Here is a 15,346-nt window from a genome sequence, read left to right as displayed (position 1 = left end):
ACAAAGGACTTCCAAAAGAAGGCGGAGTCTACAAAGGACTTCCAAAAGAAGGCGGAGTCTACAAAGGACTTCCAAAAGAAGGCGGAGTCTATAAAGGACTTCGGAAAGAAGGCAGAGTCTAAGAAGGACTTCCGAAAGAAGGCGGAGTCTATAAAGGACTTCCAAAAGGAGGTGGTGTATATAGATGAATGCCAGAAAGAAGGAAGGGAAGATTATATGGAGAAGAATGGAGAAGGCTTCAGACGTTATAAAGCCAGGCATGAGCTGAAAAGAAGCACAGAAGGATTAAATTCACATAAGAAGAGGAGGACTGGCATGTCTCTGCCTTTCCCTTTACTGGTGGGACTATCACCTTCCGGCTTTCTCTCAGCCAATAAGAAAAAGCCAGGAGGACCAGATGATGTAATACAGGTAAAAGCTCATCACTTTCTTTCTTCTTCATTTATACTAAGTGACATTCCTGGTTCTGGTTACCCTGGAACATGATTTTCTAATAAATCTTGTAATAACTTCACTTCATAGCTTCATCTTTTCTAGCTAACTTGCACTATATTAACAAAACAGTCGCAATCTGTCAAAGGTTAACCTGAAGAATGATGTCTGTCGGAACCTTTTGGTTGTTCTATCATGCAGCTTGGCTGATGGGGGAATCTCGTCACATTCCTGTTATTTATAGTTTGGGGTCCATCTTAGCACAGATGACACTGTGGTTTATCTGTTCTCTGTTTTTTTTCTCTCTTTCTGCTGGTGTAGAAGCAGATTTCTAGTTTGTTACTTTGTATTCTCTTGTTTCTGTGGTCGTGCAGGTCAATGGGAAGCAATACCCTTTAGCAAAGATCAAGTTGGGCAGGATGGGGGCGCTTCATCCAGCCAATCGTCTGGCAGCTTATCTAACAGGCAGAGTGGGGTCTACGAAGCAGCGACAATCTTCTTCATCGTCCGAGCCGTCTTGCAATCTTCAGAGTATCCCCCACGTCACATCTTCAGTTTACTGTGTCCCACCTGCTCCTGCAGCCTCCACTGTTGCCCCAGCCATGGTCCAGTCACAGCCACCAACCACTCAGCCCACTCTTGCCACCCCTTCTTCAGGTAAGCACATATATCTGCAAATAAGCATAACTGGATGATGAAATTATGAATAGTGCTATTACTACTACTTGTATTACTAATAATAGTTACAATATTATAATATTTTAACTGTGAAAAATTTACCAACAGAAATTACATCAAGAAATGTTGATACCGTTTCATCTTGTCTGTCGTTCTGAACTCTTTCCCATTCAGTTTTGGTCTTAAACACACAAAAAAAGTTTTCGCTAATAAAATTCATTTATAGACATTTCTTAAACTTGGGTTTCTAAGAACTGCGGTGTGTTTTCTAAACCTTTGAATCAACCGTCTGTTTCATGTACGTCTAGACTCTGAGCCACAGAACGTAGTTGTTGGACCTCCAAACCCACCTCAGAACTCGACCCCTCCTCAGCCGCTGCTGATTCAGGTTCCAAACCCTCCTAATGTGGCTGCTCCTTTGCTGCCGCCCCGGATCACTCAGTTCCCGGCTCAAAGGATGGTCCTGAAGCCTGTCCGGTCATCAGCGGGTGTCCAGTATTACCGAAAACCTGACGGAACCTTGGTCCAGCTGATTCCCACCAGCCAGCTGAGGCCTGGTAATCCATCAGCAACCATTCATGGAGGAAGTGAGTGTTGAAACACAACGAGGATTTGTTGAATTCTGTCAAAATATTATTATAGCGTATTAATAGAGTGTTATATTAGTGCAGTTCAGCTGAGTAAGGTGAACATCATTCTGTGTAGAATAAGATGCTGGTGTTGGATTATTTTTGCAACAACTATTAACTTTAAGTCAGTGTTCTCTCCTCTTTCAATAGGTTGTTTGTATATGCAAAGAGTTGCAGTGTTATGTTTAACTTTACCTTTAATTTAGTTTTAATCAGTGTTTTGACTAAAATGCAAGTTTTAGTGGCATTTAACACATCTGTAGTCATTTTAGCTTTACTCAAAATAAGTCATAAAGAAATGCTTAAAAATACCCCTCACATCTTTAAGAATGCATTTTTTAGTCTTAATTTGCTTGTATAGGAATAAATAGGGTTATTGTATTTTGAAATGCACATATCATTTATAAATTGAGAAAAAATGTATTTGCTTTTCCCATCTGAAATAAGACCTGCATTTTCTGTTGAATACATTCAAAACTGCTTATTAAATAAAAAAAATGTGAAGGAAGTGCGACAGTTTTAAAAATGTTCTCACTTTATATTTCTCTAATGGAGACGATGAAAGGATGTATAAACATTATTGAATTAAAAAAATATGTAAAAAGACGAGGAGCAAATCTAATGATACAAGTTTTTAAAACAGATAAGTTAATATTTGTTAGGATCTTAAGAAAAAGCTCATTTGAATATCTTCAGCTTCAACAATGTGAAATCAGAGGGAATCTGTTCCAGAGAGGAGGTCCAGCAGTGAGGACGGAGCAGAGGTCAGACCACCTGAACCCAGTTAGACCATGGGGTTTTAACAGTTTAGTAAAACGGAGAGGAGCTTTTTCATGTAGGGCCCTGAAACGTACAAATACTAAAATGAACAGGTAACCAGTATAAGAATATTAATTAAACTTTTAAAAAATAAAACAAGGTGACAACCCCCTTACAGAAATCTCTCTGCGGGTCAGGGGTCTCCAATCGACACATGCTGAGAAAATAACTTTGTTGTCTTTTCCAAACCTTTAATCAACTGTCTGTTGTTTCATGTACCTCTAGACTCCGAGCCACAAAACTTGGTTGGTGGACCTCCAAACCCACCTCAGAACTTGACGACACCTACGGACCCCCAGCCGCTGCTGATTCAGCTTCCAAATCCTCCTAAGGTGGTTAATTTGCTCCAGCCCCGGATCACTCAGTTCCCAGGCCAAAGGATGGTCCTGAAGCCAGTCCGGTCATCAGCGGGTGTCCAGTATTACCGAAAACCTGACGGAGCCTTGGTCCAGCTGATTACCTCTAACCTGCCGAGGTCTGGCAATCCTCCAGCAACCGTACCTGGAGGAGGTAAGTGTTGAAACCCTTACAGGGCTGAATACTGTCAAAATATTGTTTACAATTTTGGTATGGGATATTATATCAATAAAGATCTGATCAGATCCAGTTAAGTCCATTTGTTATTTGGCTCGGTAAATAAGAAATTGTTTACATCCTGAACCCAAACCGTTCCAGATTCAGTCTGGACATTTTGCTACTAATGAAAGGAAATGTGAACAAGGTGGTTAATCTTCATGGTTCTGGAATAAATTTCAGTGTAAAGTAATATTTTTTTTAGCCCAATGAAGTTTTTCCCATCTTCCTCCTCCTCCTCTTCCTCAGACCGTTCTGCTTCCTGCGCCCAGCTGCCTCCTGTAGCCGCGGTGAAGAGGCCGGCTCTGACCAACCTGTCCTCTTCGTCCTCTGTGGTTTTACCTTTACCGTCTCCAGGAGCCTCGTCTTCCTCCTCCAACCCCCCCATACCGCCATCCGTTTTTCTGTCCCCGCAGAACACCTGCACGTTTAGGATCGTCCCCCCCCACCGGGTCAAGGACCCCATCTTTATCCAGCTCCCTTTCCTGCCCCCCACCCAAATAGTGGGATCAGAACGTGGCATCATACAGCTCCAGGGCCCCAGCCAACCTGTGAACTACACTCCCCCAGACCCTCTGGTGTGTGAAAAAAAGGACATTCCAGTTGAGCGCCACAACGATTCACCACAAACCCTGCTGACCGTCCAGACTGCCGATCACAGGGGGGCCTCACCTCCGACGCGGTCCCCCCCGCCTGAGCCCACCCTGGACTGTCTCGGCCCTAAAGAGGAGTTTGCCTTTGACCCCATGGACCTGAACGTCGTGTTTGTGGACGAAGTGGTGGACTTGGTGTCCAGCAGCGAGACGGAGGACTCGTCCGACTTCAGGGAGTCTGACAGCGAGGACGAGAAGAATCAGGTGATTACAGACCAACGCAATGTTTTCATTTTGAAAGTTTATTTTTTCTCTCATTAAAACAACATGAAGTTCTTATTAGTTCAGTGAACATGATTTAGATTTGCCCCCAGATGGATGAATCAGTCAGGAACAAGCTGGTCAGCTGTGGAAGTAAAAGTTACATCATTCTGTGATGAGCAGATTTAGACTCTGATTTAAAAAAAAAAAAAAAAGCTGTGATCAAAGGTTTTGTTACCAATTTCCTTTTTGTGATGGTAATTTCACCTACTTTCCAGGGGGGGTTGTTTGTTTGCTTTTTGTTAAGTATAAGAACGTTCAAAAACTATATTTTTCTACTTAATTCTTTCGTCCAACCATAACATAAATGTGCCATATCACAAAATTACTTTTTTTTACTCCAAAAAATGAATTGACATAGTGGATGAGGATATATTTGACTGGTGAGATTGGTCGATTTATTTATTGTAAGACCAGAGGTGAATATCTGTGATGGAGAGCAGTTGGTGCTACACAGCTCTGCAGTAATCACATTATTACAGTGACATTTCAAGCATTCTTTTCACAGATTATCTGTCTCATCACAAACTGTCACGACATGCTGACAGTTTTAACAAACATGGGGAAAAACCTTTCTCTAAAAGTTACATACTTCAGCTTTAGGATCTGATATTAGCAATTATTAGAATTAGCACAGCTAGCATTAAGACAGCATTATTTTTATTTTTTTTTTCACAAACCAGCTGGCTGTGTGTGGAATTTTTTTTGCTCTGGTGACGATCACAGCATGTATTTTTCTGCAGAATGCAAAGCGCTCTAAAGGAGACCTGAAGAAGAAGAAAAAGCAGCTGAGGAGTCGTGATGAAAACCAGTCAGTTCTGCCTCCAACAGCAGGTCTGAACACACATTTTATTATCCATAAATCAGAGTCTAAAAGCAGCTTTACTGCTGCAGATTACGTCATTTGAATCAAACTGTGGGATCTAATGGGACCTTTATGGCAGCAGTGTCTCTTTAATGTTTCTGTGCAGAAAAGGTTGCAGTGAAATTTTTTTTTCTGGTTTTCATTTAGCTTTAAGCCAAAGAAGGCAGGCAGCAAAATTAGTTTTGTAAAAAAGATCTCAGCTGAGAATTCCAAAGTGAACAGAGGCACAAATAGTCAGTCAGTGTTTTGTCCTTCATTTGTCTCAAAGCTGATGAATTGGTTCAGTTGCTCAATTTTTTGGTGTTTTTATGCAACTTAAAAAGTCTTAGTACCCATTTGGAACTCAGTGTTTCCATCATAAATCATTTCTGAACTTTTTCCACCTTTTTATGTGACCTCTGACCTCCAAAACTCAGACAAACGTCAGTCTCTTAGATAAAAAGATCAGATGCTGCGGCTGAACCCATCCCCAGGTTTAAGAGGTGATGGGAGGTCAAGCAGGGTTGATCTGTTTCTTCCTCTTGAATGATTACAGTTTGGTTTCCACTGAAGGAAAAAGTTCTGAAATGATTTTTGTTTTCTTCCATACAAACCAGGCAGTCTGAGAGGACTGTGCAGACTTTTCATATCAACTTTAAGGTGAACAAATTACCAAATATTTATGTTCAAATGTTCAAAGCAAGATGTTTTTCTTCTTCTTTTTTTTAGTTTAAGTGCTTTTGCATAAATGGAAACAAACATTTTTCTGCTTAAATAATATAAACACATTTAGCAGGTCTGTTGGTAGCAGGTGTGTGTTGGTGTATCAACACACACCTGGCTGACCTGACCCAGTTCTGGGTGTGTTCTCTGGTTCTGTGACAGCGGGTCAGGCTGCAGCTGCCAGGACGGAAGTCCAGAGTCTGATTTACATCTCATCTGAGGAGGAAAGCCCCAAGAGGAAAACCGTCACTAATGTAAGACACGTTTACGCGACTAGAGTCAGGTTATCTGCAAAGAGTCGCACCTCCACAACACTTCTACTTTCGAATTAGTTTTATTTCATCTGTTAACCTGTTGACTACGATGCTTTCATCATTAAAGTTCCATAAAAATGTTTGATCCACTTAAAGATATGTTTTTGTTTTGGTTATTTACTGTAAAATGTTTCACCAAAATAATTTTCATAACAATCAAAGAGAACCAGAGTGAATATAAAAAGCAGTTATCTAATAAAGACTTTATTAAGAAAAAAAAAGCAATCTATGCCTTACAGAATCTCACTTGATCTTTGAAATGTTTTGAAAATTGTCCTGATTCTTCACATTTCTAGGCAATCAAGGCAAAGTCAGTCAAATTTGTTACATCCCATTTTTTTGTGCAAGGATAAAAATGTCTACTAATAGAATAAAATAAAAATAAAAAACTTGAAAATATTTTAAGCTTGTTTTTATTTGCAGATAACTTCTAAAATTATAAGTAAAAGAAAATTTGGTCAGACTAAAAACCAGGCCTTGAAACAACTTGTTTTTCTTTTTTCTGTTTTTGCCTTCCTGTACATTTTCCAGACATATTTTTTTCTCTACTGTCTTTGTATCTTTCTTGTCATGATGGCCTCACATAGTGTTTTCACTGAATCAGACACAGTTCATTTAGTAAAGCAACTCGTGCCTGAAGTTCCGTTCAAAATATTTGCACGGTCACAGAATCCTCCTGAGACAAACAAATGTGTGTAGCCACATAAAAACAGGTGCCAGGCTGCTCTGAAGCTGCAAAATGGCTGCTGACTTGACTGGGCTTCATCTGTTTCTTGGTGTGGCAGGGTGCTGCTGCAGCTGCAGCTGGTGAGCTGACAGGTGATGGCCAGCTGGGAACCGGTCTGCAGGAGGCTTGGAGCGGTACTTTGGAAAACCTGGAGAGGAACAGTGGATGTGAAGCGGTTCAGCAGCAGATGGAGATGACCATTAATTCAGAGTAAGAAGTGAAGCCACATCACTGTGAGCTAACCAGACTGGTAACTAGTTGGTTAGTTGGTGCTTGACAGGTTCAGCAGGTTCTCAATACTTGATATGTAACATTTCTAAGATCTAAACTCGTCCTCCTGTGTAATCTGGGATTTTCTGTTTTTCAGCTTGGAAGCTGAAGGGGACTCCAGAAATTCTCAAAGGACCCAGATTAACGTTCAGGTGTGTAATACTGTAACCGGGGAGACCAGCAGGTTCTGTGATGCAGTGAATCAGTTATCAGATGTAAACAATACTGGAATTTAGTTTATTTGTGCAAAATAAAGGAAGATGACCATTTGCAGTTGCTGAAGGTTCTGGTTAAGAAACATGATTAATGTATGTAACGTGATTTTTATTTTTCCTTTCTCTCTTTATATTGGTGTGGTATACCATTAGTGGTGAAACGATTAATATGATTAATTGATAACTGAAATGATTGTGAACTAATTTAGTAATCGATTAATTATTAAATGGAGTATATGGACTCTTATAAATAAAAAAGTCATTTTCTCAAAGAACAACAATATTGAACAAAAAATCTATACATTTTACAATTAAAATAAAAAAGCCTTTTTCTGGAAATATCCAATCTGCAGCAACTTTGATACATTTCACCTTTCATTTAAAGACTGTGAAGCTTACGTGTGTGTGTGTGTGTGTGTGTGTGTGTGTGTGTGTGTGTGTCTGTGTGTGTGTGTGTGTGTGCGCGTGTGTGTGTGCAGCACCACGAATCCAATGCAAGTTGCAGAAAGCATCGAGCCCAGATGAAGCAGACGTTCCTCCAGTTGAAGAGGGAAGTGTTACCAGCCGATGACAGCATGTCCAGAACCTCCCTGCTGGAAAAGGTGTGCAACCAGTTCTCCAACCTCCTCTGTGTATGTGTTTGTGTTGGTCTGAAGACGTTCACAGTGTGTGTTCTGCTGCAGGCCGTGCAGGTGATCCAGGAGCTGAGGAGCTGTGAGGAAGACCTGAAGAGGAAGAAAAGGAGCCTGGTGCGGAGACGGGATGAGTTCCTGTCCATTCTGGCTCCGTCAGCAGGTGGAAACACTTCTTATCTGAGTCTAAACAACCTGGGGACTGATCTGGATTACATCATTTAAACAGAACTGTCAAATCTGATAGAGGTGCAGGAAAAAAATGTATTCAATAGAGAATCGCAATTCCAGGTCCTGGGAATTCTGAATCGATTCAAAAATAAATTTTGGCCTGCTTGATTTTCTGTAAAATTGTATTGTAATTTTTAGATTTTTTTATTTTTATTTCAGAGAAAGCCAGCCAGCTAAGCTAACCTCACACTGGTAATTTAAGTGACAGAATTTTACACACACACTTCTTTTTTGTTTAGATATAAACTGATGGAACTTGATACAGTATGGAACTTCTTAAAATTGTTTTAACCAGATGGTATATTTGTTTACAGTGTCTTTTCCTCTTAACACACAGATGATTTAAACAGAATCTCCAGTCCGTTTGAACAGAAAAGTCATTTCTTAATCAAAAATTGTTTCAGATCTGAATATAGTTTCTGAATCAAATCATGACCATAAAAATCAGAAGCAAATCTCTGGACAGTGAAAGATTTGCATCTCTAGAATCCGACACATCTCCTAGAATAAGCTGCCATATCTGTAAATGATGCCAGTTTGTCAGGTTAAGTTGAAGGAGAAATGCAGAATGTCACTTTATTTGCACTTTTACCACAAACCTGCATCATATCAGTCCACAACCTTTTAAAATGAAACAAACAAGATAAATCTTTAAGGAGTAACTAAACCACAAATCAACTCTCCCCCTCACCCCCCCAATAAACTGTCTTAAATTGGTCCAAAAGGGCACCATCTTTATTTCTGTGCAAATTTTGACATTTTTGTGTAAAAAAAAGTTTAATTCTGAAATTTATTGACATCAGGTGATGGCCAGCTGGGAACCGGTCTGCAGGAGGCTTGGAGCGGTACTTTGGAAAACCTGGAGGGGAACAGTGGATGTGGAGTGGCACAGCAGCAGATAGAGATGACCATTAATTCAGAGTAAGAAGTGAAGCCACATCACTGTGAGCTAACCAGACTGGTAACTAGTTGGTTATTGGTAACTAGTGGGTTAGTTTGTGCTCGACAGCTTCATGTCTTCAGCAGGTTCTCATTACTTGATATGTAACATTTCTAAGATCTAAACTCGTTCTCCTGTGTAATCTTGGATTTTCTGTTTTTCAGCCTGGAATCTGAAGTGGACTCTCCAATCTCTCCAGGAACCGAGCAGCTTGGTCAGGTGTGTACTACCGTAGCCGTGGGAAACCAGCAGGTCCAGTAGATCCTGAAGAATTATGTGAACAATAAAAACTGCCTGGCCTCTTACAGATATCTGATATATTTGCTTTTTTTCATACTTCAATGACTTACATCATCTGAAAAAGTCTAGTGAACTCAGGAAGCAGTTTTCAGCTGATCTCATCCAAACCACCCTGCCTCTGTGACAAAGCTGTTACATTTCTTAAAGGGGCAGCATTATGTAAAGTTGACTCTTTCTTTTTTTTCTTATTTTTTTTATTTATTTATTTTTTTTTTATTTTTTTTTTAGCTTTACATCATGTTATAATGTTATTCCCTCATCAAAAACATACCTGGAGTTTTGTTTTGATTCTTTCATGCATGTTTGAGAAATCCATTCATCTCCATGGCAACCATTCAGTTGTGCAAAACACCTAAGTGGGTCTAACCCCGCCTTTGAGACACAGCTCCTCCTCAGAGCTGCAGTTTTCAAGCTTCTGCGCCTCACAGAGCAGCCCTCCCTCACTCAGCTCCTGCTACTTCTCATTACAGTGCTGGTAAAAATATTGCTAAATGCTTAATAGAGGAACTTATCATGTTGTGAAGACTTCCTTAAGGCGGAGCTTCCAAAAGAGCAGAAGCTTTTAAAGAGACAGGTTTCAAGATATTAAATCAAAAGTAACATTACAAGTAACATAACAAGTCATATCTGCCACATAAAGCATTTTTATAATAACTGAACGTAGTAATTTGATTGTGCTATAAACTTGTACTATATGCCTGGAAAATGCATAATACTGCCACTTTAACGATTTTTTAAACTTTTTTATATGAGCTCATGAGACGGCTGCTTTGTGGACTGAATGAACTTGGAGTGTTTGTGGGTTTTAGGCTCCTCAGGAGGTCCAGAAGCTTCCGACCGAGGCGGAGAGCCTGTGGTCCAATCAGAGCTTGAAGAAGGAAGATAATAAAGACGCACACACTGAGGACGTCTGCAGCACACCAGGTCTGACACTAACCTTTTGGTACTTTACTTGGGCCTGTTAGAATGAATTAGAATCAGGGAAATCACAAACATTGATTGAGTTTTATCTCTACACAACTTCAGCATCATGCTGCATTCACTGTACGTCCAAAGTGGGAAATCAAACTACTTTTCTGCTCATTGTACAGTTGCATTTTAATTAGGTCTGATCCACTTTTTTCACTTCCAGTACCGATACAGAGAAACAGCTGAAACATTAGTTTTTTTCAAACACAGACATAAGTGTACTGAAAAACTGATTAATGTGCTAACTCTGCACCAGTACATCACACTGAAATACACCAACAGCTTCACTGAAAAAACAACTTTCATTTGTTTAGTTAGTGCAATTAGGAGTAGAACAACCAATGGAAAATAAATAATAAAGAAAGTGAAACTGACTGAAACAATAGGTTGATTACTTTGGTCAAACATGTAAAATAAACTTTAAAGAGGTTCAGAAAGTCCAATTAAGAATTCTAAATTTGATGTAAAATAAATAATTAAGCATGACAGAGTTCAGAGCATAAAGCATAGAATTAGACTGAATAGATTTGGCTTTATGGATTGGGAACATTTTGGCCGCAAAGCTCCTCCTCTGAGCTGCAGTCTCTAAGCTTCTGCCTCACAGAGCTGCCCTCCTTCACTCAACTCCTCCAGACTAGCCAGCATTAATTAGCAAACACCTGAGCTCATAATGCGAGCTACTTCTCAGCGCAACACTCCTAACAATGATTGTAAGCAGCATAATGGAATCGTGATGTTATGATGTCATGCTGAAGGAGGAGTGGCAGAAAAAGGAGGAGCTTCTTAAAGAGACAAAGGACCAATTTCAAGACATCAAATTACAAAGTCAAATTTCTTTTAAGTTATGTTTGATATAAACAGCGTTTAGATATTAAATAAGATAATAAGACAGCACATGTCATTTATGTTGGATGAAAAGCTGTGAATGTCTGTTAAGGAGTTTCTGCTTTGCTCCTCTGTGAGCGAGTGACATTTACAGAACCTGGGAGTCGGGCCAGTCAAGGATCTTTTTTGTTTTTCTTCACCAAAGTAGTTTCAGTGTTAAACTGTTTTCATTTCTGCTGATGATTGCTTTGCAACAATTCTTTCTTTTTCCCATTGCTGCAACCTCTGGTCCTGGTCAACTGAATTCAGCTCTGAGCCGGGTCATAGAGTAAGAGTCACTCTCATCAGCAGCGGGTGGCCTCCAATCAAAATGTTTGAATTTTCTGTCTTGTTTTTGGTTTTTGATCTGCTTAATTGAATCAGTAAAAACACACTAGAGCCTCGCTGTGCCAGGCTGCTGGAGTCATTCATTAGATTTCCGTCATCGCACTGTCGGTTCACTGTGATCCTGTGAGACGGTTCTGGAAAACCAAACTGGTTCTTTCATAAAACCAGTAAAGAGCAGAGCCAGAAGCCGCCTGCCGGCCATGACTCGTGGATAGATACTTTTAAACTCTGGATGGGTAAACTGTGGAAGAGAAGAAGTGTAAATATTTATGGATCAGCTTGTCTGTCATACCATCAGTGTGGTATTTGCTAATGTAAGCTCTCTCACTGGATGATGTGGTTAAGAGGACGTTTAGTCCTGCATATTGCAAAAAGAAGGCAGATTAGAAAAATCCTCTGTGGAGAAGCTGTTTTGATTTCGGTAGTTTTCATTTCCACACATTTACTTTGTAAACCTTCCTAAAGGCAGAACATTTTAGATGTTATGAGTGAAACTTCCATAAATCATTTGGAAATATGTTCTTTATTATGGAAACATGTCAGGTAAATGTGATATGTCACATGTTTGGTGGTTTTCTGGAATCTCTTGCGTTTTTGGCTGCAGGGACGGAGACGCTGCAGCACCTGCTGACCAATCAAAAGCAGCCTGAGATGGAGGGGAGGCAACAAACAACCAATGACGTCCCAGTGGAGGGCGTCCTCTGTGTAGCCATCCCTACAGGAGTCGCTGGCCCCCTGCAGGCCCCGCCCGCAGCCGTCCAGCTGCAGCCTCTCCGTCAGCCTGTCCTGCACGTGTCCGACGGCGCGCCGGCTCCTCCAGACACCAAACGGATAAAGACCGTTCCAAACATTCTGTCTCGCAGCAGGAACCGAGACTTGCCTCAGAAAATGTCAGCTGAGAAGGGTAAGACGGCAACATAACACGTAGACAAAACCACTTAACCGGGTCAGGAAGACGGATGAATGTAGCTGCATTTCCATTAATGGTAAAATGGGAACGACGAAAATATATCCACTTGATGGAAACATGCCAATGATGTGAAAATCTTTTTTTAAAAAAAAAAAAAAAAAAAAACTCACGTTTTTTGGACAAAAAGCTTTAGCATCAGGATGAGGTGGTTCCTCTGCCGTATCGACATAGATGTATTTTGCAAAACTGCAATGGAAAAAATTTTTTGTGATCAACATCCGGATGTTACTACTGGCGGAAACAACAAAGAGACAGGAAGTAGTTGTAGAATATTTGATATATAATTTTTCTTTGGTACAAGCTTCAGTGAGACTTTAAAGGTTACACATGCCTTATGTTATTGATGTAGAAGGAAAATGATGCATAGCTTATAGAAATGAGAAGGAATGTAGTGTGCATAATTCCAATGTAAAAAAGGGGAGAGGTAAATGGGAATAACCAACACACCAAAAATGTACAAAGGTTTCTAACGTGAACAAAAAAGAGCGTATTTCAGCTACTGTACATGCTGAGCAAGCAGTGTGAAAGATGAAAGGATGTCTAAGCCAGTCAGAGTGAAGCTGGGTAATCAGACCTGACCATCAAACCAAATCTCCAGTCAGTTCTCGCCATGTTCACTTTCTCAATTTGTTCTACATTTTTTTTGTTTTGACTGTGTTTTTCCAAAATGGAACTAAGTTGTTATTTTTGTCTACCCTAAAAACCTCTAGTTTCCTGCTGCTGATTACTGTGTTTCTCCACAGCACCACCCATGGATAAAGTGCCGTTTGCCGCTCCTCCAGGAAGTACACCGCACCGAACCCAGGAGCTTCAGCCGCTGCTGGCTGCAGCTCCGCCTGCGTTTCTCCTGGTGTCTGCCGAACCCAGCCAGATGGGCGTCCCCCTCCCCAGGCTGCCTCCTCAGGCTCTGGCCCTGCCCCCTCAGGGTCCAGCTCCGCCCCCTTGTGCTCCAGTCCCGCCCCCTGGTCTTCCTTACCCTCCCTTAGACATCAGACAGTCTGACCCTGCTGGACAGATGGCCAGACAGGACTCGGACAATGAGAGCCTGTCGTCCCTCCTTAGCGAAATAGTTTTTCTTAACCAGCAGACTGTTGCCACGGCTACTACAGCGGTGATTGATCCTCCGGTGGTGGGCGGATCCGAGGAACAGAAGCATGCCTCCGAGCACCCAGGGCCAATTTTAGGGAACGCTAATGAAGGTGTGCTGGCCCCGCCCCCTCTGCTGCACATGAAGGTGGGAGGAGCCAAAGAGGCGAGACTAGGCAGTAATAATGAAGCAACAGTGGGAGGGGCTGGGGCCGTGGGCGTGGCCTGGAGGCCCATGCCTAGGCTGGTTCCTCTGGGGCTGAGGGGAAACTCCCCCAGCTGACTTCACGTCATCCGGGCAACGACCGGGAACGACTAGAAATGGATTTTCTTTCTGCTCCCGAAGCCGAATCAGATGGATTGATTCAGCACGGCTCTGATTTTTCTATTTGATCTCTCACAATCGCCGAGTTCTGCGGTAAAGCTGCAACTTTTCTGCTTTAGACTTTGTGGACTGAGATGACGTCAGTCGTCCTGGAGCAGAGCAGAGAGGAGCTGATCTGCTGATCTCCACACATTTTGGTTTTCATCCTTCGATAGACAGAGAAATCCACATGAACTATTCAACAACCTTTCATCGTGCAGATGTTGCCACCCAAGAAAGTCTCAGCATAACCAGGTGCAGCAGCCTTCGTTAGCAGAATGAAAGGTGTTAAAGGAAAAAGATGGATGCTTCAAAATCAGACAGCAGAAACCTGGACTGGTTCAGAATCATCACTCATAAAAAAAACAAACTCAAACCAAGTTATTAATAACTTCCACTACATAGTTACCATATCTGAGAGAATATAAGTTAATTTCCCTTGAAGAATATCTTCTTTTTTCTTCTTTTTTTTCTAAATTTGACTCGATAAAGTTTGGTGTAAAATAATAAAAATTCAACTTTTTCCTAAATATTGTTTGCTGCTAAAGTTTCTACTTCTATCAGTCAGAGGTTTGTTGACATGCAGTATTCACTTCCTTCACACTGACCCACTCTTCATGTTGAATCTTCTCCTTAAACCGCCTGGGACGATTCTGGCGAACGTCTCCGGAGTAAGATGGTTCAGTTTGGTTTCTTTGTTTGGAAGTTCAAATAAGTGCAAATCGTTGTTCTTTAAGAATTCTGCCTCGTGTCGCTTAAGTTTGGAATTTATTTTTTTGTGTTAAAAACTTTTGAAGTAGGTGATGTTACTTGTTTAACTCTTTAATATTAATAAAGTTTTTTTTTTTAAATAAACTTGTGTTTTTGGCTTTGATTTGCAGAATGAAAATGGGACGATGCTTCATTTTTTTATGTAAATTGGTCTTAAATTTTGTCATGGCTGGACTATTTAATCTTTTATATTACTGTTTATTTTTTTGTTCTCATGTCAGACAAAGGTTTGAGTCATGCGCAGATATCTTCATATCGTTCTGTGACTTGAGGTGGTTATGATTACTGCTAAGTAGTTGCTAATCTAGGTAGCTTTTTCATGTCTTTCATGGATAAGTGTAAATTTATCACCAGTTGACTAGATGAAGTTTCTTAGCCACTGGCTCACTTCTGTTGCCAACCCGTATGATTTCTTTGTGATTTTATAGGTCTTAAGTTCCATAGATGGTGGCTATAAAAAGGTCTTAATAGATCTGAAATTGGAGTTTTATGAAACCTGCACAAAAACTGCTTAAGTTATCATGCTGGATGTTTTGCATCCATCTGTTCAGCTCCATGGAGAAATTCTAGTTTGAAGTGTTTGGGTATGTCTCTGGACTTTGACTAGACCATTCTTATCACATTAATAGGCGTTTAAGTTGATATTTAGGGTGGTTGTCCTGCTGGAAGGTAAACCTCTACACCCGTCTTGGTAACACTTTATTTGAAGGGGGTTGGATAAGACTGACATGAC

The 15,346-nt window shown here is 40.8% G+C and overlaps 1 protein-coding gene across 6 annotated transcripts in view; it reads left to right on the top strand.

The window, feature by feature from the left end:
* The window catches only part of mgaa (MAX dimerization protein MGA a), a 40,997-nt gene extending 26,785 nt beyond the window's left edge, over positions 1-14,212 (top strand). For 3 of the 6 annotated variants that reach the window (XM_015052526.1, XM_015052527.1, XM_015052525.1), the window contains exons 15-30: positions 22-411; positions 807-1,089; positions 1,419-1,697; positions 2,784-3,068; positions 3,381-3,988; positions 4,789-4,879; positions 5,775-5,866; positions 6,712-6,863; positions 7,021-7,075; positions 7,618-7,740; positions 7,822-7,933; positions 8,805-8,922; positions 9,106-9,160; positions 10,051-10,165; positions 12,027-12,326; positions 13,136-14,212. In XM_015052526.1, coding sequence (XP_014908012.1) covers positions 22-411; positions 807-1,089; positions 1,419-1,697; positions 2,784-3,068; positions 3,381-3,988; positions 4,789-4,879; positions 5,775-5,866; positions 6,712-6,863; positions 7,021-7,075; positions 7,618-7,740; positions 7,822-7,933; positions 8,805-8,922; positions 9,106-9,160; positions 10,051-10,165; positions 12,027-12,326; positions 13,136-13,761 — 3,684 coding nt within the window. In that variant the 3' untranslated portion in view covers positions 13,762-14,212. The remainder of the gene's footprint in view (positions 1-21; positions 412-806; positions 1,090-1,418; positions 1,698-2,783; positions 3,069-3,380; positions 3,989-4,788; positions 4,880-5,774; positions 5,867-6,711; positions 6,864-7,020; positions 7,076-7,617; positions 7,741-7,821; positions 7,934-8,804; positions 8,923-9,105; positions 9,161-10,050; positions 10,166-12,026; positions 12,327-13,135) is intronic. The other 3 variants (XM_015052528.1, XM_015052530.1, XM_015052529.1) reach the window with 3 other exon arrangements.
* Positions 14,213-15,346: the final 1,134 nt, after the last annotated feature.

The sequence above is a fragment of the Poecilia latipinna genome, unplaced genomic scaffold (genome assembly GCF_001443285.1).
Source record: "Poecilia latipinna isolate Pla-1442-1.1 unplaced genomic scaffold, P_latipinna-1.0 Scaffold1117, whole genome shotgun sequence".
Taxonomy (NCBI): domain Eukaryota; kingdom Metazoa; phylum Chordata; class Actinopteri; order Cyprinodontiformes; family Poeciliidae; genus Poecilia; species Poecilia latipinna.
This window is presented reverse-complemented; position numbering and strand designations above follow the sequence as displayed.